At 40.1% G+C, this 24,453-nt stretch overlaps 1 protein-coding gene across 9 annotated transcripts in view; it reads right to left on the reverse strand.

Moving 5' to 3' along the window:
- GPHN (gephyrin) overlaps positions 1–24,453 on the reverse strand; it is a 263,681-nt gene that overhangs the window by 88,542 nt on the left and 150,686 nt on the right. For 5 of the 9 annotated variants that reach the window (XM_081313741.1, XM_081313740.1, XM_081313739.1 and 2 more), the window contains 3 exons: positions 19,395–19,461; positions 15,134–15,406; positions 7,799–7,933 (listed from right to left, as the gene is read on the reverse strand). In XM_081313741.1, coding sequence (XP_081169867.1) covers positions 7,799–7,933; positions 15,134–15,406; positions 19,395–19,461 — 475 coding nt within the window. Of the gene's footprint in view, positions 1–7,798; positions 7,934–13,452; positions 13,561–15,133; positions 15,407–19,394; positions 19,462–24,453 lie in introns of all 9 variants that reach the window. The other 4 variants (XM_081313738.1, XM_081313736.1, XM_081313735.1 and 1 more) reach the window with 1 other exon arrangement.

The following is a 24,453-nucleotide window of genomic DNA, read 5'->3' on the forward strand; positions in this document are numbered from 1 at the left end:
GAGCTCCGGCTGGTGTATTTGAATGCCAGGTCGGTCGTTAATAAGGCTCCTCTCATTCGAGACTTGGTCGAGGGTGAGCAGGCTGACCTGGCTTGCATCACGGAGACCTGGTTGGGCCCAGAGGGCGGTGTTCCTCTGGTTGACCTTTGCCCACCAGGTTTCCGGGTGCTGCACCGGCCTCGGGCTCAGGGTAGGGGTGGGGGAGTGGCTGTTGTTGTGAGGGAGACCTTGTGTCCGCGGGAGGCCACCGTTCCCCAGACAGTCGGGTGTGAGTCTCTCTTTTTGAGATGCGGTCCTGGTGCGCAGTTGGGCTTGCTGCTGGTGTACCTTTCGCCTAGTCACGCAGCAGCAGCCCTGCCTGAGCTGCTTGATGTCCTCTCTGGGCTGGTGGTTGAGTTCCCGAAACTTATAGTTTTGGGGGACTTCAACCTACCATCGCTGGGAGGATCATCTGAGTTGGCTCGGGAGTTCATGGCTTCCATGACGGCCATGGACCTGACGCAAGTAATTACGGGACCGACTCATGAAGGAGGCCACACCCTTGACCTTGTTTTCTTGTCTGGACGGTGGTTAGATGATCTTGGTGGGGGCTCTCCAATTATTATGCCCCTGTCATGGACCGATCATCATCTCCTGCGGCTGGTCTTCCGTTTTGCCACCCCCCGCCGTGGGTGCTTGGAACCACTTAAATGGTACCGCCCCAGACGCTTAATGGATCCCCAGAGGTTCCAGGCGGCGCTGGGGTTCCCACCTGCCTCCCTCGCTCACAGCTCGGCCGAGGCCTTAGTGGAAGCCTGGGAAAGGACGGCCACTGAGGCCCTTGACCGAGTTGTACCCTTGCGGCCCCTGACCCGGTGCAGATCCCGCCGGGCTCCATGGTTTTCTGCGGAGCTCCGGGAGATGAAGCGTCGGAGACGGGGCCTAGAGAACGGTTGGAGGTCCAGCCGATCCGAACCCGACCGATTGCGACTAAGAGCCTTTATTAGGTCTTATCTCGCTGCAATTAGGGAGGCGAGGTCCAACCACTTCGCCACCCTTATTGCGTCCGCAGATAATCGCCCGGCTGCCCTGTTTAGGGTGACTCGCTCCCTCCTAAATCAGGAGGTGAGGGAGGATCCCTTGCAGGGACGTGCCGAAGAGTTTAACCAACATCTGTCGGACAAAATCGCTCGGATTCGGACCGGTTTGGACTCTGACTGGGCAGAGTCTGACGATCAGGACACGGGTGGTCTTGTCGATATCATCTGGGAGGAGTTTGATTCTGTGACTCCGGAGGAAGTGGACAGGATCATGGGGAGGCTGAGCACCACCACATGTTTACTGGACCCGTGCCCTTCCTGGCTGGTTTATGCAGCCCGGGAGAGGACACGCAGCTGGTTCCAGGCAGTTATATCGGCTTCTTTGAGTGAGGGTGTCTTCCCCACCGTCTTGAAGGAGGCGGTGGTGAGGCCTCTCCTCAAGAAGCCTGCTCTGGACCCGGCTGTATTGAACAACTTTCGTCCTGTCTCCAACCTTCGCTTTCTTGCGAAGGTTGTTGAGAGTGTGGTGGCGCATCAGCTCCCTCTGGTCCTGGATGAAGCGGATTATCTAGACCCGTACCAATCGGGTTTCAGGCCCGGGCACAGCACGGAGACGGCATTGGTCGCGCTGGTGAATGATCTCTGGAGGGCTCGGGACAGGGGGCATTCCTCTGTCCTAGTCCTATTAGACCTCTCGGCGGCTTTCGATACCATCGACCATGGTATCTTGCTGCGGCGTCTCAGGGGATTGGGAGTGGGAGGCACAGTTTTACAGTGGTTCTCCTCCTATCTCTTGGGACGTTCGCAGTCGGTGTTGGCAGGGGGGCAGAGGTCGACCGCGAGGTCTCTCATTTGTGGAGTTCCTCAGGGGTCGGTCCTCTCGCCTCTCCTGTTCAACATCTACATGAAGCCGCTGGGTGAGATCATTCGTGGCTTTGGAGTTGGGTATCATCAGTACGCTGATGATACCCAACTTTTCTTTTCGACCCCAAACCACCCCAGTGATGCCCTCAACGTGATGTCCCGTTGCCTGGAGGCGGTTCGGGTCTGGATGGGGAGGAACAGACTCCAGCTCAACCCCGACAAGACTGAGTGGCTCTGCATATCTTCATCCCGGGTTTATTCGGACATTCCACCTCTAGCTATGGGGGGTGAATTATTGCCCCCCGTAGATAGGGCTCGCAACTTGGGGGTCCTCCTAGATTCACGGCTCACCTTGGAAGATCATATAGGAGCCGTGACTAGGGGGGCCTTCGCACAGGTTCGCCTGGTGCGTCAGTTGCGGCCCTATCTTAGCCGGGATGATCTATGCACGGTCACTCATGCGCTCGTGTCCTCTCGTCTGGACTACTGCAACGCTCTCTACATGGGGCTGCCCTTGAGGACCACTCGGAAGCTCCAACTGGTACAGAATGCAGCCGCGAGAGTGGTGTTGGGAGTCTCCCGATACTCCCACGTTACACCTCTGCTCCGTGAGCTGCATTGGTTGCCAGTTGTCTTCCGGGTGAGATTCAAGGTACTGGTAACGGTATTCAAAGCACTCCATGGCATGGGGCCGGAGTACCTCAGGGAACATCTGCTGCCGGCATCAAGCTCCCTGCGCCCTGTGCGTTCCCACAGAGAGGGCCTCCTCAGGGTGCCACCGATCAGAGAATGTCGATTGGTGGCCCCCAGGGGGAGATCCTTCTCTGTGGGCGCTCCGGAGCTGTGGAATCAGCTACCGGTAGAGCTCCGGACGGCGCCCGATCTTCGCTCCTTTCGTCGCGATCTCAAGACATTTTTGTTTGTACAAGCCGGCCTAGCCTGAGGGGGGTTGTGTTGGGGTTGTTTTATCTTTCGCTTTTTAATTTTTCTGGGGGTTTTTAGCGTTGTATCTATATTGTTTTTAACTAGGGCAATTGTTTAATCTTTTTTAATGTTTGTATTTGCTATTTTATTCTGCCCTGTGAACCGCCCTGAGTCCTTAGGGAGAAGGGCGGTATATAAATGTTATTAAATTAAATTAAATTAAATTAAATTAAATTAACAAGTAAGGCGGGTCGCTCCCAGGATGGGGGGGCCCCCCTGAGAGCGAATAAAGTCGTGCTCGAATAAGTCAGACGCATGATCTTAACAAGTCCGACAAAAAAAACAGCAAGGCAGACCAGATCAAACTCAACATGGGAGGATCTCAAAATAAATAAATCGAAGGCAAGTGTCCAGGGAGCCAGCCCAGCTCCACTGCCACTGGAGCTGGGAAATCCCGGGATAGATCGAATCCCGCCCTCTCACGGCGGTCAAAGCCGGGGGGCAACCTGATACATACAAACCGGGGGAGCAATACCCCCCAGAGCTCTCACCTCTGGGAGGCAGCAGATGTAAAAACCTAACCACTCTCCCACAGTGGTTACAACCCGGGCCTTCTATTATAGAAGGCCCGGGTCACATAGTCAGATGTTGGCATTTTTATCCATCTATTGAATCTTTCTCAAAGATCTGGGATAGGCAAATGTTATTGTTCGATGGTATTAAAAGTATCATCACAAGATGTAAGCTGTTTCAAGTAAAACTGCCTTTTGCAATTGACAAATTATGATTTTGTCAATGCCAAAAGCATTAAAGTAGGATACTATGGATTATGAGTCAGTTGGCAAATGTAGATGAGGGGATAAATTAATGTTACATGTGGCATATCATATTTTATTAATTGCAATTAATAATCTAATGTTTTTGTGTCATCCATTTTTGAACTATGGCTTCAGACAGGTATGTACACAACACTTATTGGAAGAACATTTGGTTTCAGATAACCTGATATTAATATTGTCAGAAGCTGGACTCTGCATGAAATTTGTCTCTATAATTTATTTTCTGTCTACTTTCCTTTTGAGGAATTGTATAAAATTCAGTGTCAAAGGGAACAATGATGATGCCCTACAAACTCATTTGAAGGGATTAGAAATGTATCCTAATTGTAATTTTAACTTTCAGTGATGTGAGGGTTTTTAATACATCTACTTGGGATTTTAAATCATTTTAAACATATTTTATGTTACTAATAAATAAAAAGAGAATCTTAATATAGTATGTTAGAAAGAATATCAGAAAATATTAAATACTTCAGTTCAATAATAATTAGCAAAAATAAATAGTAATATTGTTGGTGGCTACTTAAGCAAGGTAAAATTATTTTATTTAGCCCAATCTAAACTGTTTCAATGCTAATAGTAATGACACAGTACTGCTCATTTTGGGCAAATTTGGCCTAGTATGCCAGAAATGCAATCAACTTTTAGTCTAACAACATACAAAATATTTCACAAAAGCTAGGATCTTGTGATTAATTAAGAAGGTACATGCAGTGAACTGACACTTGTGAAAGACTCAGTTCATCAAAGTTATAAATGGTGTTGAAGGCGAATATTCATGAGCCAATTTTCAAATGACCATGGTGTGTGAAAGATCATGAATTAATGAAATGAAATAAAATGAAGGTAGGGTATGAATTTAAGAGAATGCTGAAAAAAGTAACAGATATGAATGAAGATCTGAACTTTCAAATAGAGTTAATATGTAGGCAGAAGTGAAAATACAAATTTAATTGGGAAACAAAAGGGCTAAATATCTAAAAAAACATGATCTAGACTCTAGATGGTCAAGTAGAAAGTCTTATGTTAGTGACAGTTCCATATTATGTTCTAGAAAGAATAAGAATTGAATTTTGGGGAAAAAACTGTATGAAAAAAAAAAGAATTACTCTAATAGATTACATGGGCGAGAGTGAGAATGAGTACAAAAAGAAGTGACTCAGCCCTTCAGAGCCAAAGGAATGAATGAGAATGGTGACTGGGGAGTATTTGCTTAGAAAAAGGACAGCTTTAAATACATGGTTTAAGTACACAATGAATCTAAAAGTGTGACTGGTTTGACTATGATGAAAGATAGAGACGTAATGCATAGCAGGCTGGCAAGAGGTTCTGAATGTGGAGCAGACCCTTTTTCTGATAATGACGAGTGGATGTGGGGGAAAAATTGAACAAGGAAGAAAAGAAAAAGAGGTGAAAAAAAGAGAAGAAAAAATTTAGTATGGGGTTTTTTTCATATTAGGTTGCAGTGTTCTAAGTTCTAAGATGGCGGCGCCTGGAATGGCTGCGGCTGCATTGGCTCTTGAAGGCGAATAGTTTTGTGAGGGATAGTAAGGGCTATAGGCCACATGATCAGGAAGATTTTAACGTGTTTGAGCAACATGGTGGAACTAAGGTAACATACGACATACGACCGACAATCTTTGCTGGCCTGGCGAGTTTCTAGTTGTTTTGGAACTGTTGGTGAGACCGTTAAAAGTCGTTGGCGCTGTTTGAATTTGTTCTACCAGCAGCAAGATCTGACTGCTGGCCCAGTGATGGATTCTATTGCAAATCAGGGCTGTTTCCAGAGGAGGCAGAGGAGGAGAGGACCTTGAGCTTATGGAGCGAAGGAACTGGATGAGGCTGTTGGCAGGCCCAGAGGAAGGGAGTGGGGCTTTTGGAGGAGTTGGTGGCGGCGGCAGCAGCGTGCTCCAGGGGCGAAAAGAAGCAAGGCCTCTTTAAGGAAAGGGTGGAAGAGTCAGCATCAGAAAAAGGAAAGAAGGCGAGGTTGTCAGAATACAAGCTAACTTGAGGGCTAATCCACATGGAGCCCCATTTCCATCTGTCCTGTTTGCCATCGTTCACTCCCTAGAGACTAAAATGGACAATGTGAAATTTGAGCGGGCCACGAACAAGGAGTATATATCGGAGGTGGTGACCCTTTGAGAGCTGTATGCAACGAAATTTCATTTTGATGTATGCCGATTGGTGTACATTCAAAGTGACAATAAAGTTATCATCATCATCATCAGTGCATACATATCCATTTTATTAGAGTGTGCATGTTCTGTACAATATCCTCTTAAAAGTAATTACTAATTTTTGATTTTATTTCCACTGTACAAAAGTAATTCAAAAATAAATGTGTAACATCTGCTTTTATAAAAAGAGAAATTAAGGCACAGACCTCAAAAACTGAGTCTACAGTTTTTATTTATCTTGTTTAGTAAATTTTCAGACATAGATCAATCCTCATTTTAATGGACTTTTGTTTAGAGGACTTCAGATACAAAACTTCCCTCTAGAAAATCACTTGGGGGAAAAACAGACAAAAGCCATTGTATTTGAAGTTGTCCAGACAAATCATATCGATTAGGTTATTTGCATCTATTTATATCATCTATATAATATGGTAACAATGCAAATTGATGAACTGACACGGATGACAGAAGTTCATATTATTTATGGATTTAACAAATATTTGATTCTAAATGACCCATTAAACAGGGTTTATTATATTACTACCTTGTAGTAGGTCTTAATTAAGTTTGAAAAGAAAAAAGGATATTCTCAAAACTAACAAGAAAAATAATTAAAAAAACTCTAAGGTTTGAACACATTTCTACACCAAGCCTACTTTTGTTATTCAGGAATGTATGTATTATCCAACATATGTAATGCATTATAACAAATGTCAGAACATTGAAAAAATATAAGTTAATAGCTTGACATACCTTAACATGGCTTGCGAAATAAATAAAAAATAATAACCAGGAATTTGTAATTTCAAAGAACCATGAACCAGGAAACATTTCATTAATTCTGTTTTCTGTTAAATATGTTAGTATTAAAATGCCAGAAATAAAGCCTTGCCATATAAAGGAGGAAACAGAAGAGAATTCATGTTCTAAGAGAAGCTATATTTTACTAGATTTGCTATTTGTCCAAATTTGCTGTGGATACACTTTATGTTATGTATTATACCAAATATATTAGATTACCTGCAAAAGTCCTGAACAATCCATGTGAAATAATATCTAAAGTACAAACGTCTCATTTCATAGGCTGGCATTAAAAGTTTCCATATAATTTAGAGTTTCCAAAGAGGAGGCAGCAAGTATCCAAGTTGGGGCAAAATTGTTGTCTTGAAAATGCTTGCAATACAGGTAGTCCTCAACTTATGACCATTCATTTAATGATGGTTTGGAGTCATGATAGTGCTGAAAAATGTGACCAACCCCTGTGGTCATGTGATCGCTATTTGGGCACTTGGCAACAGGCACACATTTATGACACTTGCAGTGTCCTGTGGTCACATGATTGCTATTTGGAATTTTTTAGCCAGCTTCTAGCCAGGAAAGTCAATGGGGAAAGCTGGATTTGCTTAATGACTTTGTGACTCACTTAACAACTGTGGTAAAAATCGTTGCAAAATTGGGTCTGTTCACAACTCATTTAATGACCTTAGTGAGCAAAACTCTGGTTGCAATTGTGGTAGTAGGTTGATGACTACCTGTACATTAATAGGCCACTGAGGCAGAAAATGCCACAGTTTAGGTGTAAATGTGTTTACAGAAATAAACTATTTCTTTAGTTCTCTTTTTCAAGAGCAGGATTAATTTTATGGATTAACAGAGCCCTGCAAGAAATTCACAGCCTCATGGTTGATACCGTAATAAGAAAAGATAGCCCTTTCAAACATATCTTTAAAAATAGGTATGAAAATTAGCAAGTTTAAAGTGAATAAATGACAATAATTTAAATATATAAGCTTTTATAGACATATAAACACAACACACTATTTTGTATATACAATATAACCTAAGTATATACTATCTTCACCTCCTTGATGACTCTCAACAGTATAATCTTCCACACAGCTACCTTTCAGCAGCAGAAAACATTTATCAAGACAGTGCCCATCTCTGATTGCAGGAAAGCTGCTGTACTTACTTTTGGTGTGGGACAGGAAGCAGTCGAGAGGCGGGAAGTAGCTTGGGCACGAGGGGATTCTGAAGGGGTGGTGCTAAGTGAGGCTGTGTCTCGTGGAAGCACCTGAACGCCACGAGATATGATGGAATCTGGAATCTAAATATGAAAATAAATTGAAATTAAATCTGTTTGAAATTATGTACATAATTTAGAAAATAAAATATTTCCATACTTAAATACAGCTTAAACCTTTTTGGAGCTGAAATTAGTTCTCCCCTTTTTTTTGTCTTCTGAAAAGAAGTCAGGAACTTTCTTTTCAGTTACCATTTTAGAATTATTAAGCTGTTTAACTAGTTATAATGTATCCTTAGCCCTTTGAGTGTCCAGTGGAATACATTTCCTAATGGGTGGGAAAATATACACTGAAGTAATAAATAATGAAAATCTGTTGTCCTCCGTTCTTTCTCACAACACTTCTTCTTTCTTTAATACAATTAGCAATCTACTAGGACTCCTAAAAAAAATTAGGCAGAAAGTCTCAAGATTGATTGGGCTACTTGAATGGCAATTTTAGCTAAGATTGATTTTGACTGATAGAGAAGGAAAATGGGCTTTGTCTAAGAAACAATAGTTTCCAACTCAGCTTTAATGTAAAAGCAGCAGCAACTTTCTAGTTATTTGGAATGGCAGCAAAAAGAGAGAAAGAAAGAGCTTTAAAACCATTTCACAAATTTCTAAACAGTTTAGAGGGTTTTCTTTACAGCAGGATATCCTGCATGTTTAAAAATGATAAATTAATATGAAAATATTTTCTTAACAAAACAGGAAGGATGATATTTTTAACTAAATTTACTGATATTTCCATTCATAAGCACTACTACAGAAAAGGCTTTCTTTCTGGTTGCCAATTTCAGAGCTTTGGAGGGTAGATATACATAGATACCCTTAGGCATCAGGATGAAAATAATCTGGCATTTTCTGAGCCTGGTTGCCAGGATACTGTAGTCCTTGGTGACATCATACCACTTATTAATAGTATCAGATCCCTGCTGAACCAATACCATTTTAAGAATTTACTTCGTCATTTACTGGGAATCTTAGTCATCTATCACTTTAAAAATGATTTTATATTTATATAAATTTATTACTGGTTACAGCCAGCTGTGTAGAAAACAATAACAAATGTGGAACATAAATATTTAAAATAAACAAATTAGGAAAATACATAGGACTGCAAACAATATAATTAAGAAGATGTAATATTTTCACCAAGTCAATTAAGAGATAAATCGATAGTTCTGCTCTGTAATTAGTTCAATTTAGATTATTAATGGTAATATAAAATGCAGTCAAGAAATTTGCAATTTGACTCCCACCCTAAATTAATTAACATAGGAGTCGAATCTACTGTATCTCTCTACATAAAAATATACCTTATGAAAATATGCAGAAAACAGTCACCTATACTAGAGATTTTTACTCAGATTCCAGATTACTGAATCCTGCTTTGAGAATTAAAGTACCAGTTTTCTTAGGGGATATTATTTTTTTAATATTAAAAACCCTTTTAAACATTTCCCTCATAAGATGTTCTTTCTATCTATATGCTGCTTATATTTTATGGAAATATTTTTACTTTGGAGTGTATGTGTATCTAGGTCTGTCTGTCTATCTCAGTCTCCATCCATCCATCCATCCATCCATCCATCCATCCATCCATCCATCCATCCACACACCCACCCATTCAAATATTTTTTTAAAAAAATCTAATTTCTATTTTAAAATTGAATTTAAAATTAAGAATTACATTATTTAACTGGTTATACCATAAAAGATATAGGTATGTGGCGTCCTTGGTGCTCTCTGAACTTGGTTGTTATATTTTCTCTATTTCTTTCATGAATTCTTTGGCTCTAGGTCCTTATTTAGCAAAATAATTCTACTTAATGAATTTATTCTCTTCCTTTTCTTATCTCCCTCTTGCTCCTTTTCTTCCCTTTCACTAATCTAGGATAACGCACTACAATGTTTTCAAGTCACAAGATTTATTTCATGAATACAAAAGGAAAAAAGAAAAAAAATGATGCAAGAAAGAACCAACAAACATAAACAAACATGAAGAATATGAAATGTTAAAGAGAAATGTTGGCAGATACTACATAGAAAATTAAGGAGGGAAAATTGAAAAATATCTGACAGTATGTCTAATGCAGAGCTTTTCAACCTTTTCACTTATTGTACCACTTTTAGGATATGGCAACATCCAACTGGAGCCGGGCGCTGATCCTGATGCTTCCACTGAGCCCTGACAGCCCTGTAGCTCCAGCCATCTCTCACTCAGGCCTGTGCGGTGCTGCCACCGGCTCAGCTCATTCCCCTCCCCCGCTACCACTTTTCTAGGATGGTCGCGTACCACCTGCCAGGTGCCAATGTACCACAGGTGGTACCCGTACCACTGGTTGAAAAGCCCTGGTCTAATGTAGCCAATAGTATTATTTCATGAAAAGAGCATGAAAAATGATCAGGCATTTTTTTTCCAAATTCCAGTTAGGCTATTCTAAATTATACCCAGTAACCAAAATCTGCCTTATAAATTACAGCTGAGAAATTACTTAGCCTTATTTCAGCAATATTAGTCATTTCATGCTTTTCTGTGTTTCTGCTTCACGAAGAAATCTTAGCACCAACTGATCTTGTTCTTTTTCTCCTCTCAAGGCTCAGTATCATCAATTTAGTTTCTTCTGTTACAGGTAAATTATAATACTTGTTTCTCCCTAGTGATTCAGAATTCTTCAAAAACTTGAAGGTATAAATGTTTTTTGTTATTGAGTTATTCTAATATTAAGTACCCATAGAGTACAAGAAAAACCTACACAGGGAAAGAAGTTCATATAAATTTACTTGAGGTCTTCAAGTATAGGAAAACAATTGGAACAGTATTTTGTTCGCACATATTTTTAAATGCTGAGCTGAGTGGACTGAGTTCAGTAACTTTTAAATCTAAGAACCTGCAGGTTTTTTTGAAACCTAACATTAAAGAAACTTTGAAAGATCTATACAGACTTTGTTATAAATAAATTCTGAAGTCAAAAATTTGTTTCTTTAAAAGCAGGAAGATTTTCATTTGTACTTTTTCATGTTATAGATTATCAGCCTTCCCAAGTAGATCACACAGGAAACGTAAATAGATGAGCTAATTCTACTTTATTGTAGATTAACAGAAACTTGCAAGTCTGATACTACAAATCTCCCATAGTCTCTTTTATAGTCTGAGAAGTTAGGGAAGTTCCTTTCTGAGTTGCTTCCTTGGTCCATTACGCAGCTGCAGGCTAGGCCTTCTCTAGGTAGCATGTCTTCCTCAATCTTCCAAGGTCATACCCACATACCATTACAGAAACTTTTAATATAAATAAAAATTGCTTCTTTAATGCTTTAAGAAGTCACATTAAAAATCAGCATTAATGAGTAATTTACTTAAAGCATCCATATCTTTTTTAGGCTATCTTGGAACTTGCAGAAAGATACAATTGTTTTAAGAAAAGCTGGATTTATGTCCCCATGCATTCTTAAAGCACTTTTTGAATAATATCTGAAGCATGCCCAATTGTAATATTTAATTCTGAAAGTGCTGTGCCCTTTTGATGAGATTTAAGAGATAAATTACATTTACAGAGAAAATGTAATCAATAATATACAATTAAGCATAATTTGGTTTTATATTTATTTCAGAAATCACTTTTTAAAAAGTCTTTCACAAATGTTTCTTGATGTAAGAAAATAGGAAAATAGTCTAATTTTATTTAAGTGCAATTCTATTATGGTTCTGAGGCTGAGAAAAAAACGAGTCTTTATGGCTAAAATTTGGAATGGAAGCAAGCAAGCTTTCCTTTAAGCATAAAACATAGAAGTGAGATTAAATAAACCTATACAAATATCCTTCTTCTAAACTATCACAGATATGTCATGAGGAAAAAATTCCCTTTTACCTTTCCAATTCAACCTGAGCAAGGATTGAAAAGGCAATAGGCTTAATACAGTTCATCTGTATTTTTAAGAAACACAGCTCTTCAGTATTCAATCTGGATGTTTCCTTCTGCCATGCCAAAGTTCAATGAAAGCTAGGAAGCATGGAGAAAGGAATGAAAATAAGGGTACAGACAGGAGGAAATAAATGTGCAAAAGTTGGTATAACAATCCAAGCAAAATGCAGGCTGAAGTAAATAGGAAGAAGAGATCTTGAGATATTTGCTAAGTTGATGGGAGCAAGAGAAGGATTCAGAGATAGGAGGTGAAAACCAGGCAGAAGAAAAAGAGTAGGGGAGATGAGACATAAGCTAAAGGAAGAGGAAAAACCATACTATGTGCTCTTTTTTATTGCTTGTAGTTCACAATTTCTTAACCAACAAAATTAATTCATTACACATGGCTATGTTCACAGATTTTTAGGATAGTGACGAATTGATCAGCTATAACAATAAGAGTGGAACAACAAGTTTTTAAAAGATAAAAAGAATTATTTTAGCCTTGTATTTTACAAGAGAAATGAAACAGATTCAAGTGGGGCTATACTCACTTTGTTTGCTGAATTGGCATTTATATAAAAGATGAAAATATTATATTTTTTGTTATAATGGGAATTATTCCAGATAATTTTATTTGTACGGATGTACAAGGAAAGTCTAACTGTCTATTCCTTCTGAGGGAATTGTGTTTCAATTATCATTCCCCCAATAATAAATTAGGCTATTACAACGAAATGGAGAGACCCCTTCCGAAAATATTTCTCTGCTTTATCCACCTATATTTGGCAAGGAACTGGAAAAGGGCCTGAATTGTAAAAAGGGGAAGATGAAAAGAACATATATACACTCATCCCAGCATGGCTCTTCTTCTGTCTATCTATAACAACAGTAGTGCAGACATGAATATTCTAGCTGCTTATAGGAAACAAAAATAGAAAAGCAAGCTTACTCATGGTAATTTTATTTAGCTAAGGATCTTTTACTGATGCTCATAATCACAGCTTTCTAATGCTGGCAAATATTGTTTTTCAGAATTAGAAAGAGGTTTTCATTCAGATTCTAATTATAATGCAATCGAAGATTTGATAACTGACCAATTTAGAAGGGGGCAATGACAAACATGTGCAAGGCAACTTAGATATTATCTCTGTAGTTTCCATCTTATGAGTGAAATAAAGTTTTTTTTTTAAAAAAAGAGTACTAGAATATGATGAGGAAGTGGTTAAAAAAAATCAGCATTGGATAATCAGTAAAAGCATCTACCAGAAATATCTGCATATTATCCAAGGCCAAGTAATTTGAAAATGCATGCACTGTGGCTCCTTTGAAGTACAGAAGAATATTTTAATTTTATGGTAATAGAAATATGTCTAAAATTTCTGAGCAGTCTCCAGAGGTAAATGAATCTAAACCAAAACAAGACTTCAATCAGAGAGCAATAAAATTTAAAATGAATACTTCACAGCTAAAATAAATTTTAAATATTATTTATGTCATAAAAATTGACAGAATGGAAATTTAAAAATTGTTTGCTCAGAGAGCAACACAGTATGTCACTGGAAATAAAGAAAATAGCAATAGCTCCTTGTTACGAGAAGGCAAGCAGTCTGAGTGAAGATATTTGTGCAAAACATTCCGGTAGGTGTGTCTTACCGGTTCTCCTGCACTGTCTGGTGCGTGAGAGGAATAACAGATGAGACCAGGAATGGGATGTTCACCTTTTGCCATGATAACAGCAGAACTGGTATAGGATGGATGCTTCTAATGTACAATACATAATAACTATGAATGCAATGGCAGGAAAATAAGAAGCTAAATAAACAAAATGGCGTAGACGGTGAAAACAGGTGGCACAACTAAATGCAACATATTTAAACGAGCACAGTTTAGTTCTCAGGCATTTTCTGCTTTTAATTAGATTCTTATTCTGTTAACCAATTCACCTCAGATATTAAGGAAAGAAAGTACACATGTGTACCTCCTGATCCCAATCAGGTTTTTTCCCTATTAGATAAATCCTGTAAAGATAAATGCTGATTTCTTTGTGACATTCCTTCGAGTAAAAAGCCTCAACTAGAGGGACCCACAGTTAAATCCACATTCAAGTAAGGAGCTCACTGGGTGAATTTTGGCTACAGGCCAGTCAATTTCTTAGATCAAGCTACTTTACTAGATAGTTGTGGAATAAATGTGGGAATACCTCCACCAGCATAATATCTATAGCTCTTAATGGGAAATTATTACGTATAAATATACAAAATGGAAATTAATACAGGTTCAGAAGAAATTTTCAGAGTTCTGTGCAATGCCCAGGAATAAGCTGAAATTTTTCAATCACTTACCTGTAGCATTTTAATAGGAGGTATGTTTGCTATTCTAAAAACAAGCTTACAAGAATTTTCCTTGCCTGAAAGTGTAAAAGAGCTGTCTAGAACACTGGAATTAGCCTGGGGAGAGCATAATCTCAAATACTTTTATGAACTATAAATAAATATTCAGCTTCTGTTGTTGTCAATTGATTGGTTTCATTATATTAACATTTGACTACCGTAAATAATTTAAACTGGACATAAGGGTTTCAGCATTGACTTTATAAAGTGAGGTGTAACAGACATCATGGCCCAAACAACTATTCTACAATTAAAAATAAAATAAATCATTTTAAACTTATCTGGGACAGATTTCCAAAACATATGTACAAAATTTAATATTTTTAATTGAAGTTTGCCATTATGAAGTTTGAGTAGTGCTCTCAAAATTTATTGAAAAATTTGCAAAAGCAGCAGCAATTTTTCGGTAAGTAATTAACTTGAGGACTTGGTGCTCTACAGTATTTCTACTGCACTACTTCCAGAAAATGATGATAAATGAATTAGCGCTAAAAAAACCCCACTTCCACATAATCGGTACTTGAACTTAAGACAATGACATCACTCATAACAGTTTTTTATGTACCTACTGTAGAGCATGTTCTCTCCTCTTTCTTCTTTTTTACAATCCTCTGAACATACTGAAATGCCACACTGTGTGACTATGGGAACATGGAAATGGCATTCAAGGTGGCATAAATGTTTCAAATAGAAAAAAACTAACAGCAATTGGGAATCTTACTTCCCTTTTTGACAGATGCATAATTAACTTTATAATTTATGTAAAAAAGTGAAGGAAGCGTAATATATACAGAAAAAAATATGACTAATCATCTAGAAATTTTATGGTTGTAGCTATAGAGTGAAAAAATAATCACCTTCACTCTTGATCGATCTCTTATCTATATACAGAAAATACCTGAGGTAGAAACTTATGTGCTCCTTTTTTCAGAACCTCAACTCACCTTTGCTGCAATGGCTGCAGCAGTTATATGCGAGGAGGAACTATCCTCTGTTGAAGCAACACCACTATCTTTTTTCTCTTCCTCCTCTTCCTCACACTGTACACCTTTGTCTTCTGTCTGCTTGTGAGGGCTGATGGTTGGAGGAGGAGAAAGAGGTGGTGGTGGTGAAGGCAGATCTTCAAGTTCATCATGAACCTCTTTTACTTTTACAATGGCGTCCCGTAAAAGGTCAATGGCATGAGGTAGGGCTGGTAGTATAAATTGAAAGCATTCCTGCGCATGAGAAAAATGACAGTGAAAGCTTACCTAGAAAATATAGTATATGTTTAGCAGTTATAATATTAAAATTGAATAAACTTCTAAATTAGTATACTTTTGATGTGTTTTTGTACTTTTAATGGAAAATTTTGAATTTACCACAATGTTGTTCTTTTTTAAACTTCACAATATCTAGGATTTCTTTTCTTCCTCTCCTAGCATATTTTATATGGCTTGCAAAATAGTAATTAACATGTTTTAGATGAAATAAATGTCGCAACATGTTAAATAATATCTAATGTATTATTGAAATAATATTAATTAATGTAAATTATTTTGTAGTTCATTTTTTAAAAAAATATTAGTTCTTAGTACTTTTAGTATCCACGTTAGGAAAGATAATAATCTAACATCTTAATTTTCTGATCCCTGAACCATTTTTCCTCCTGGGTTCGTTTTGATGTTGTTGTGAATAAATCTTTTGACAAAGTCCATTATTAGAATTTCTTAGTTTCACCATTCCATGTGTTAAACGCTTGGAATGTCTGAAATTATTGCAGAAAGTTGACAACAAAAATCTAGATAAAGACGTACTATTGTTAGCAGTTCAACAGAGTTGAAATTATCTCCCAGCGAAATCCTAATACATGACTGCCAAACTTTACTGAGCATAGATACAGGGTAGTCCTATGAACAATATTTCTGTTACTTGCTTTGAAAATTTAACATTGACAGACAAATATTAAACAAATTAGTTTAAACTGACTTAAGGGAAAGGGAACATTTATTTCCTTCCTTCCTTCCTTCCTTCCTTCCTTCCTTCCTTCCCTCCCTCCCTCCCTCCCTCCCTTGGTGGTGAATATACCAAATATTACTGCCTATGGGGTGGGGTGGACTGCAAGAAAGTGAGAAAGTTTCCCAGCTGGCTTTCATGCCTAAGGAAGACCTAGAATATAGTTTCCTGGTTTCTAAGCCAAGCCATTAACCGCATCATGGTAGCCATATGATACCATACCCTAGTATACCACACCATGCCACACCACACACTATACCATGCCACACCACATATACCATACCACACCATTTCTTTCTTCTATTTAACATTTTCTCTATTATTTATTGTACTTGACCTGCCTGCTCTTATAATACTATTTATTTTTTCAGAGGCATATTGCAACCTGCCCTCTATATTTGCTTCAAAAAAATTCAGTTTACTCTGTATTAATAAAGGAAATTTGGTTTACACCCTTAAATTAAATGGTTGGAGGGAGGAGGCTAGAAGGACCTGCAGAAACTACCTTTATTCCTTTTCTTCCTTTTTAATATATGTGTGGGGGAAAGAATGAAAATTAAGCACTTTTTGTGATCTCACGAAAATGTAATTAATCCAACATTCTGCCTGATAGCTGTTGATAGGTTGTCCGTTCAATTATCTATGATTTCTTTATCTTACACCTATGATTTCAAGTTAATAAAAGGATGTATGAAGAAAGGGAAGGAGGGAGAAGCAGCTTCAAGCAAAATCCCTTGAACAGTGTTTTTTGTGCTCTTTACTGCCATAAAATTCTAAAAGTCCAAAATATTATATTTCAAAAAGGATGATAAAAAAATCAAAATCTGAACTCTGCTTATTAACAATTATAATTTATACTATAAGTAAAGAATTAGAATATATAAAGACAAAGAAACTAAAGTGATAACCTTTGTATCATATCAAAGAAAAACACAGTTATGGGATTTGCTTTCCTGTGGTTTGATGGAGATCGTGAAATAATCATACAGAGCACTATTTGAGCTAAGGAAAGACATGTGGAAACCTTTGCAACTGTTTGCCAATGTACAGATTCCATTTCACAGAACAAATTCTTTTAATAGTCACCAGTCATCCATGAAGTTGCACCATCCAAAATCACGTTATCAAGTATATAACCAAATATATAACAAGTATAACAAGTGGAAAGAGGGGGACATAACTAAGGCAGAATAACAGCAAATAGCCTGTGCCTGCAAAGATGAAGTGAGGAAAGCTAAGGCTCAAAATGAACTAAGGCTTGCAACAAAAGTCAAAAATAACAAAAAAAAACCCCGCTTCTTTCAACATGTAAAAAACAAGAAAAAAAGTCAAGGAAATGATTGGTCCATTAGTGGGAGAAAGTGGCAAGAAGGTGACAAGCAACAGGGAGAAAGCAGAACTATTTAACTCGTTTTTTGCATCTGTCTTTACACAAAGGGAAAAAACAGTCCGACCTATCAAAAATAGTACCGTAAAAAACAGATTAGAAACACAAGTTAAGATAGGCAAGAAAATTGTAAATGAGCACCTGTCCAGCCTAGACGAGTTCAAATCACCAGGCTCAGATGGATTACATCCCAAGGTTCTGAAGGAACTGGCAGATGTGATCTCAGAATCACTGAACTATATCTTTCAAAGATCCTGGAGCACTGGGGAACTACCAGAGGACTGGGAGAGAGCTGATGTAGTTCCCATCTTCACAAAAGAGGGGAAAAAATAGATCCAGGAAATTACAGACCTTCAGCCTAACCTCAATACCTGGGAAGATTCTGGAAAAGATAATCAAACAACAAATCAGCGAACACCTTGATGCAAACAAAGTCACACCCTTTCCTGTCTCCAGAGGGCAGCCGCTCACCAAGATCCCCATGACATCTGTCCAGAGCCTGGAGAAACTCTTGAGGATGCCACCACTGCTGCTGCTGCTGCTGCCACTGGCACCCACCGAGGCTTGCTCCTCTTCTTCTTCCATCGCCCACCACCTCTCAGCCACAGTGTGGCTCAGTGCAGGTGAGTCTGGCACTGGCCGAGGGTGATGTTGAGCCCCGTGGGCCCGACACATAATGGAGGGGGGGAACCCAGTGCCGGCCCGCCACCTCCCTCCTGGTCTCCTCACTGGCTGGAGCCACCATTGGGAGGCCACTGAAACGCCAGGAGCCCTCTGGAGTGGTCGGTCCCAGTTCCAGGTTCGCCGCCCCCCTCCTGCTTTCTTCACTAGCTGGAGCCACTGCCGGGAGGCCAGCAGAACGCCATGAGCCCTCCAGAGTGGTCGATCCCAGTTCCAGGCTCGCTGCTCCCCTTGTGCTTTCTTCACCGGCTGGAGCCACTGCCGGAAGCCCTCTGGAGTGGTCGGTCCCGGAGCGGTCAGGCCCAGTTCCAGGCTCGCCGTCTTTCCCCCGTTCTCCTCACCAGCTGGGGTGAGGTTCTGCCAGCCCCCACCCCCCTGCCCAGATGCCCTCACCACCCCAAGCGTTTTTTACTAACCTGCTTTTAGCTACATTCCATTTCTCCGCTTCTCTGCCTTCGCCACGTGTTTGTGGGACTATTGGTAAAAAAGAAAAAAAAGTTCCATGAGTCTTTCTAACTTCTTGCAAGATCTCGCGAGAAGTTAGACAGTCTCATGGAACTTTTTTTGTCCCACAAACACGCACCTGAGACGCGAGTGGAGAAACGGAATGCAGCCGAAAGCAGGTTAGTAAAAAAATGCTTTTTACTTTTATTTTTTTACTTTTTTTTTACAGTGCTGTTCAACCGGTCCTATCCGTACCACCAGCCAGGTGCTCACATACCACTAGTGGTTCGCGTACCACCGGTTGAAAAGCCCATATCTACTTTATCAAATGCCTTACTGAAGTCCAAGTAAATTATATCCACAGCATTCCTCTGGTCCACTAATTTTGTCACTTGGTCAAAGAAAGCAATAAGATTTGTCTGACATGAGCTGTTTTTGACAAACCAATGTTGGCTTTTAGTAATGACTTTGTTTGCCTCTAGGTGTTCGCTGATTCATTGTTTATCTTTTCCAGAATCTTCCCAGGTATTAAGGTCAGGATGGGAGGAGTGCCTTCACCTCCTGAATGAATGGCATTTATTAAAATATTTCTCATCTTTCCTGTTAATTACACTACATTAAATTATATTTACTATTTATGGAAGGAAATTTTGTAATCATCAAAAGATCTTTAGTTCCTCATGAAAAACACTGCTTACCTGTGATCCTTTCTTGCTACCTGGAAGGTTAATTATGAGTGTTTTCCCTCTGATTCCACACACAGGTCTGGGGGGAGGGGGGAGAGGAGAAAAAAAGGGGAGAGAAATGAGTGCTAAGACACAGGAAATTAACAATTGTTTTTAATAAAACATAATTTTAAGCAATCTCAAAAAGGTGTGGTCATAGAATTCATTCAGTGGAAAAGATGTTTTCTTAGAAGTAGAGTTGATTAAAGAAGTCTTCATGATCAAATTAATTTTACTTAGCTCATCAACAAAATATTAATGCTTTTTCACATATATACATTCAGGTGGTCCTGGACTTATGACCATTCTTTTAATGACAGTTCTAAGTTGTGACAGTGCTGGAAAAAAGTAACTTATGACCCATCCTTGAAGTTACAACTGTTGCAGCAATCCCACAGTCATGTGATTGTAATTCAGGCACTAGGCAACTGGCTTGCATTTATAATGATTAGAGCATTTTGCTGTCACATTAACAAACTTATTGTAGACTGCATGGGAATGTTTAGCTGTGATATTAAGACATCTTTGTTCTAATGTTTTATTCCATTGCTGACATATATTGTTTTTATTTTGGGGTTTTTAGCCACCCAGAGTTTAAGATGTGCAGCCATTTAAATGCTTTAAAGAAACAACTAAATAAGTTCATATAAACAGGGCTTCCTGTTGCTCAATGCTGTTAGAGCTGCTTATATCAGCTGTCCGTCCCTGAATATTGGTATTTTCCCTAAAACTGTCATCAAGTGAAAAAGATTGAAAGTAATATGAATGATTAATTGATTTTCAGACCACTGTTATCGGAACTGATTCAGAACAGCTTTCATATCTATTTGTGTACATAACATTAACAATTGCAAGTCCAAAATACAAATACATGTGTTTTACAAATACAATAAATACAATAATATATTTTTTGTATTTTACTAATAGAAACTACAATGCCAGAGATAAATAACATTCTACATTAATTAAACATCTCACAACTTTCCACCTTTCAAAGCCTGCTGAAAAGGCCAGGTTTTTCTAGCATTTTTGAAACCCAACAGATTAAGGACTGTCTGGATCTCAGGGTTAATAATATTCCCCAAAGGGGGGTTAGCAATTGAAAAGCTCACCATCAAATACATATCTATATACTAAAGCAGAATTCCAGCACTCTTGTGGAGTCTGTTTTCTGATGGTGTAACTTGAAGGGCTGACAATATGACACAAGAATCATATAAAGCAGGGGTGTCAAACTCAATTTCATTGAGGGCTGCATCAGCATTGCGGTTGCCCTTGGGGGGCCGGGTGGGTGTGGCCAGGGTAGGCACAGCCTACTGGGTGGGTGTGGCTGGAGTACGTGTGGCCTACTGGGTGGGCATGGCCAGCTCTACATAGTTTGCATCAAGGGTGCCTATGGTGGCCTGGGCAGGAGTGGGACAGATCTGAGGGTCTCTGGCAGGAGATGGGACCGGGGCAAGTGCCAAGGCATGGTCCACTGGAGGAGCCTCACTGTTCCTCTCAGGCCATGTGGGGGGAAGGCTGGACGGTGGTGCAGAGGTCAAATGCCCAGCCCAGCCCTCAAGCACCCATGGCACTAAGCCCAGCCCCACTTCCCCAAGGGGGCACCCAGCTGCACTTACCTCATTCTCAAGGCTGCTACTGCTGCTCCTTAGCCAGGTTGCTCATGATGGGTACGAGGGCAAAGTCAAGAGGGAGGCCCACTCCCTCTCCATGTGAGGAGACCTGGCTTTGTATCCAAAGTTTCCTTAGCAATAGGATGGGAGACCCCCCAGGATAGGCCAGGAGGAGGGGCAAGGGGATGGTGAAAGTGCAGCAGGGAAGGACTAAGGCAGGACTTCCCTCAGACCCTCCCTCTCCTTCCTTCCTTCCTTCCTTCCTTCCTTCCTTCCTTCCTTCCTTCCTTCCTTCCTTCCTTCCTTCCTTCCTTCCCTCCCTCCCTCCCTCCCTCCCTCCCTCCCTCCTAAGAGTGGTGGGAAAATATTTGAGATGAGGGAGGGAGAAAAACAGGCAAGAAACGCAGCCGGGGAAGTGTCAGCAGGAGAATATACAATACTAAGTTAGTTTGTTACTGATCTCCTAGAACAAGAAAATATTTCAAGGATGACGTTCTAAACTGCAACTTGCCAACTTTTCAATTCTATATACAGTATGTGAGACTGACTAGAACACATACAGAAGTTTCTCTTCTACTTTTGTAAACTAAACATTTAGTGGGAAAGACTCAGGCAGCATTAGAACTCACAGTCTCCAAGTTTCTATCCTGATGCTTTAACTATTACGGTATATCAGACTGGCTTTTCTACAATGTTTCAACACACAAAAAAAGTGCTTAGTGATAGGAACCAAGAAATAATATGCAATTCCCACTGTTTGGTTCCATCTAAGTCAGACATGTCAAACACAAGGCCCGGGGGCCGGATCCGGCCCGTGAAGTGGTTACATGTGGCCTGCGAAGCCATCCTGGAAACAGTGAGGGAACGGCCCCCACTGCCTTGGCCCTGGCCCAGAGACCCTCCTCCTGCCAGAGACCCTCAGATCTGTCCCACTCCTGCCCAGGCCCCCATAGGCACCCTTGATGCGAACGATGCAGAGCTGGCCATGCCCACCCAGTAGGCCAGACATGTCAAACACAAGGCCCGGGGGCTGGATCCGGCCCGCGAAGTGGTTACATGTGGCCCGCGAAGCCATCCTGGAAACAGTGAGGGAACAGCCCCCACTGCCTTGGCCCTGGCCCAGAGACCCTCCTCCTGCCAGAGACCCTCAGATCTGTCCCACTCCTGCCCAGGCCCCCTTGATGCGAACGATGCAGAGCTGGCCATGCCCACCCAGTAGGCCATACGCACTCTAGCCACGCCCACCCAGTAGGCCACGCCCACCCAGGCCACACCCACCCGGTCCCCTGAGGGCAACTGCAATGCTGATGCGGCCCTCAATGATCTAAGTACTCCTTTTACAACATTATTATCTAGTTTGGAACATACTTTACATGTTACTTTTCTTTATTAACATTATGTTAACTCTTAATTATATATTGTATTCCCTCTCCAAATAGTGATTGATGTCACCTAGATTTCTAATCCTGAACTTCTTTTGCAGTTGAGAAACGATGTTAGCTGCATCCTGTTCAGTCTTAGTAATAATTGCTATGTCGTCAGTAAATAGCAACAACAAAGAAAGTACACCATTATCTTCCTTCTTAAACAAACATGGATCTGTGATGCTGGCAACAAAGCCCATTGCAGCTAACCCGTTTACAATACAGTTGTTCCATTGATATCCTGATTGTTTCAAGCAATAAAGACTCTTCTTTAGTTTCCAACAATCAGTTTTCCAATCTGTTTTTACACCTAGTGGTTTTGTTATATAGATAGTGTGTTGTAAAGGCGCAAGCAGATATGCTGTTTCTACATCTACATGGTTTATTTTGTACCGATTCTTAGCTGCCCAAACTAATGCTGCTCTCAACGTAGTAGGTATCAGACTAGGTGCAAACACTTCATCATAGTCCTTGTCTGACTGAGCAAATCCTTGAGCAACTAAACGTGCCTTATGGGTAACAGTCCTATCTACACCCCTCTTCAGTTTCTGGACCCACTTGCAACCAATTGCACGCTCTCCTGGTGGAAGTCCAACGTTTTCATATACATCTAGATCCTGCAAGGATTTCAACTCTTTATTCATTGCTGCCTTCCATGCACTCTGATCCTTTGCAGGATACAGTTTAATCTCATCAAAGTTAGAAGGCTCTATATTCACTTGATACACAATGCCAGCCTTGTATCTATCAGGTGGACGCCTATCACGAGTCGAGTGTCTAGGCAGTACAGGATAGGATCAACACCAACACTTTCCTGCTCCAGTTTGCTCCAACCAACGTGTTCTAGAAACCTAGCACTAGCACTACAGTACACGCTAGTGGCACCTTGTTCCCAAAACCTAAATGACCTATGGTTGGACTCATAGCCAACAAAAAACATTTACTTTGCTCTATGTTGTCCCTTTTGCCTCATTTGCGATGGAATATGAACCCATGCTGGGACTCCAAATGTGTGAAAGTAACCCAAATCAGGTTTCCTACCATGCCAACGTGTATATGGTAATTCACCGGTTGTGGAATTAACCACAATGTTTAAGATGCGGTTAGCACACATTGTCACCTCTCCCCAAAGTTTTTCGGGTAACCCAGAATCAGACAATATTGTTCTAGCCATAGCCTGAAGCATTTGCCCTTGTTGCTCGATAAAACGCGTTGTGTTGTGGTCTGTAAGGGGCTGAACGCCTATGTTCAATGCCAGCCTTCTGTAGCAGAGCTACAAAACGCTTATTGGTAAACTCAGTACCATTATCCGTTATAAGGCAAAGAACTTTACGTTCCATTTTCTTTTCAGCAAACTTCAGCCAGTTTGCAAAATACTGGAATGTTTCTGCTTTGGTTTTCATTAAGTAACAGAAACCATAACGTGAATGATCCATGATACTCAAGATATAGCAGGCTCCACCAAAACTTGGTTTCATAGGGCCGATGATATCTGCAAACACTACCTCTAAAGGTACAGTGGTCTTAAAACCATTAGTTCTGTTTGCAGGGGTTACCTTGCTTTTTTCTTGGCTACGCGCATTACAGTTCAAATACCGTTGACATGGTTTCAATTTTATCCCTTCAGACAATTCAACAGTTCTCCATAGCATTTTGAAATTTACATGTCCTAAACGCCTATGGAGCAGATGAATACACTCATCATGTGGTTTTTTGTTCTCATAGATAGAATTTGCATCAGCCGTGATTACTGGGTTGTCTGTGAGAACAAATAAATCGTTCTCTAAGTTAGCAGTAACTCTAGTACCATCTTTTTCAATAATGCATTTATCTCCCCTAAATGTTACTACGAACCCAGCCTTTAACAATGCCTTAACGGATAACAAGTTAAACCTTAGTGTAGGCACATATAACATTGGTAAATGCTCATTAATACATGAACAGTATGCAGTACCTTCTCCAGATGCTTTCATTTTCCATCCGTTGGCCAAT

Source organism: Vipera berus (assembly GCF_964194415.1).
Source record: "Vipera berus genome assembly, chromosome: 1".
NCBI lineage: Eukaryota > Metazoa > Chordata > Lepidosauria > Squamata > Viperidae > Vipera > Vipera berus.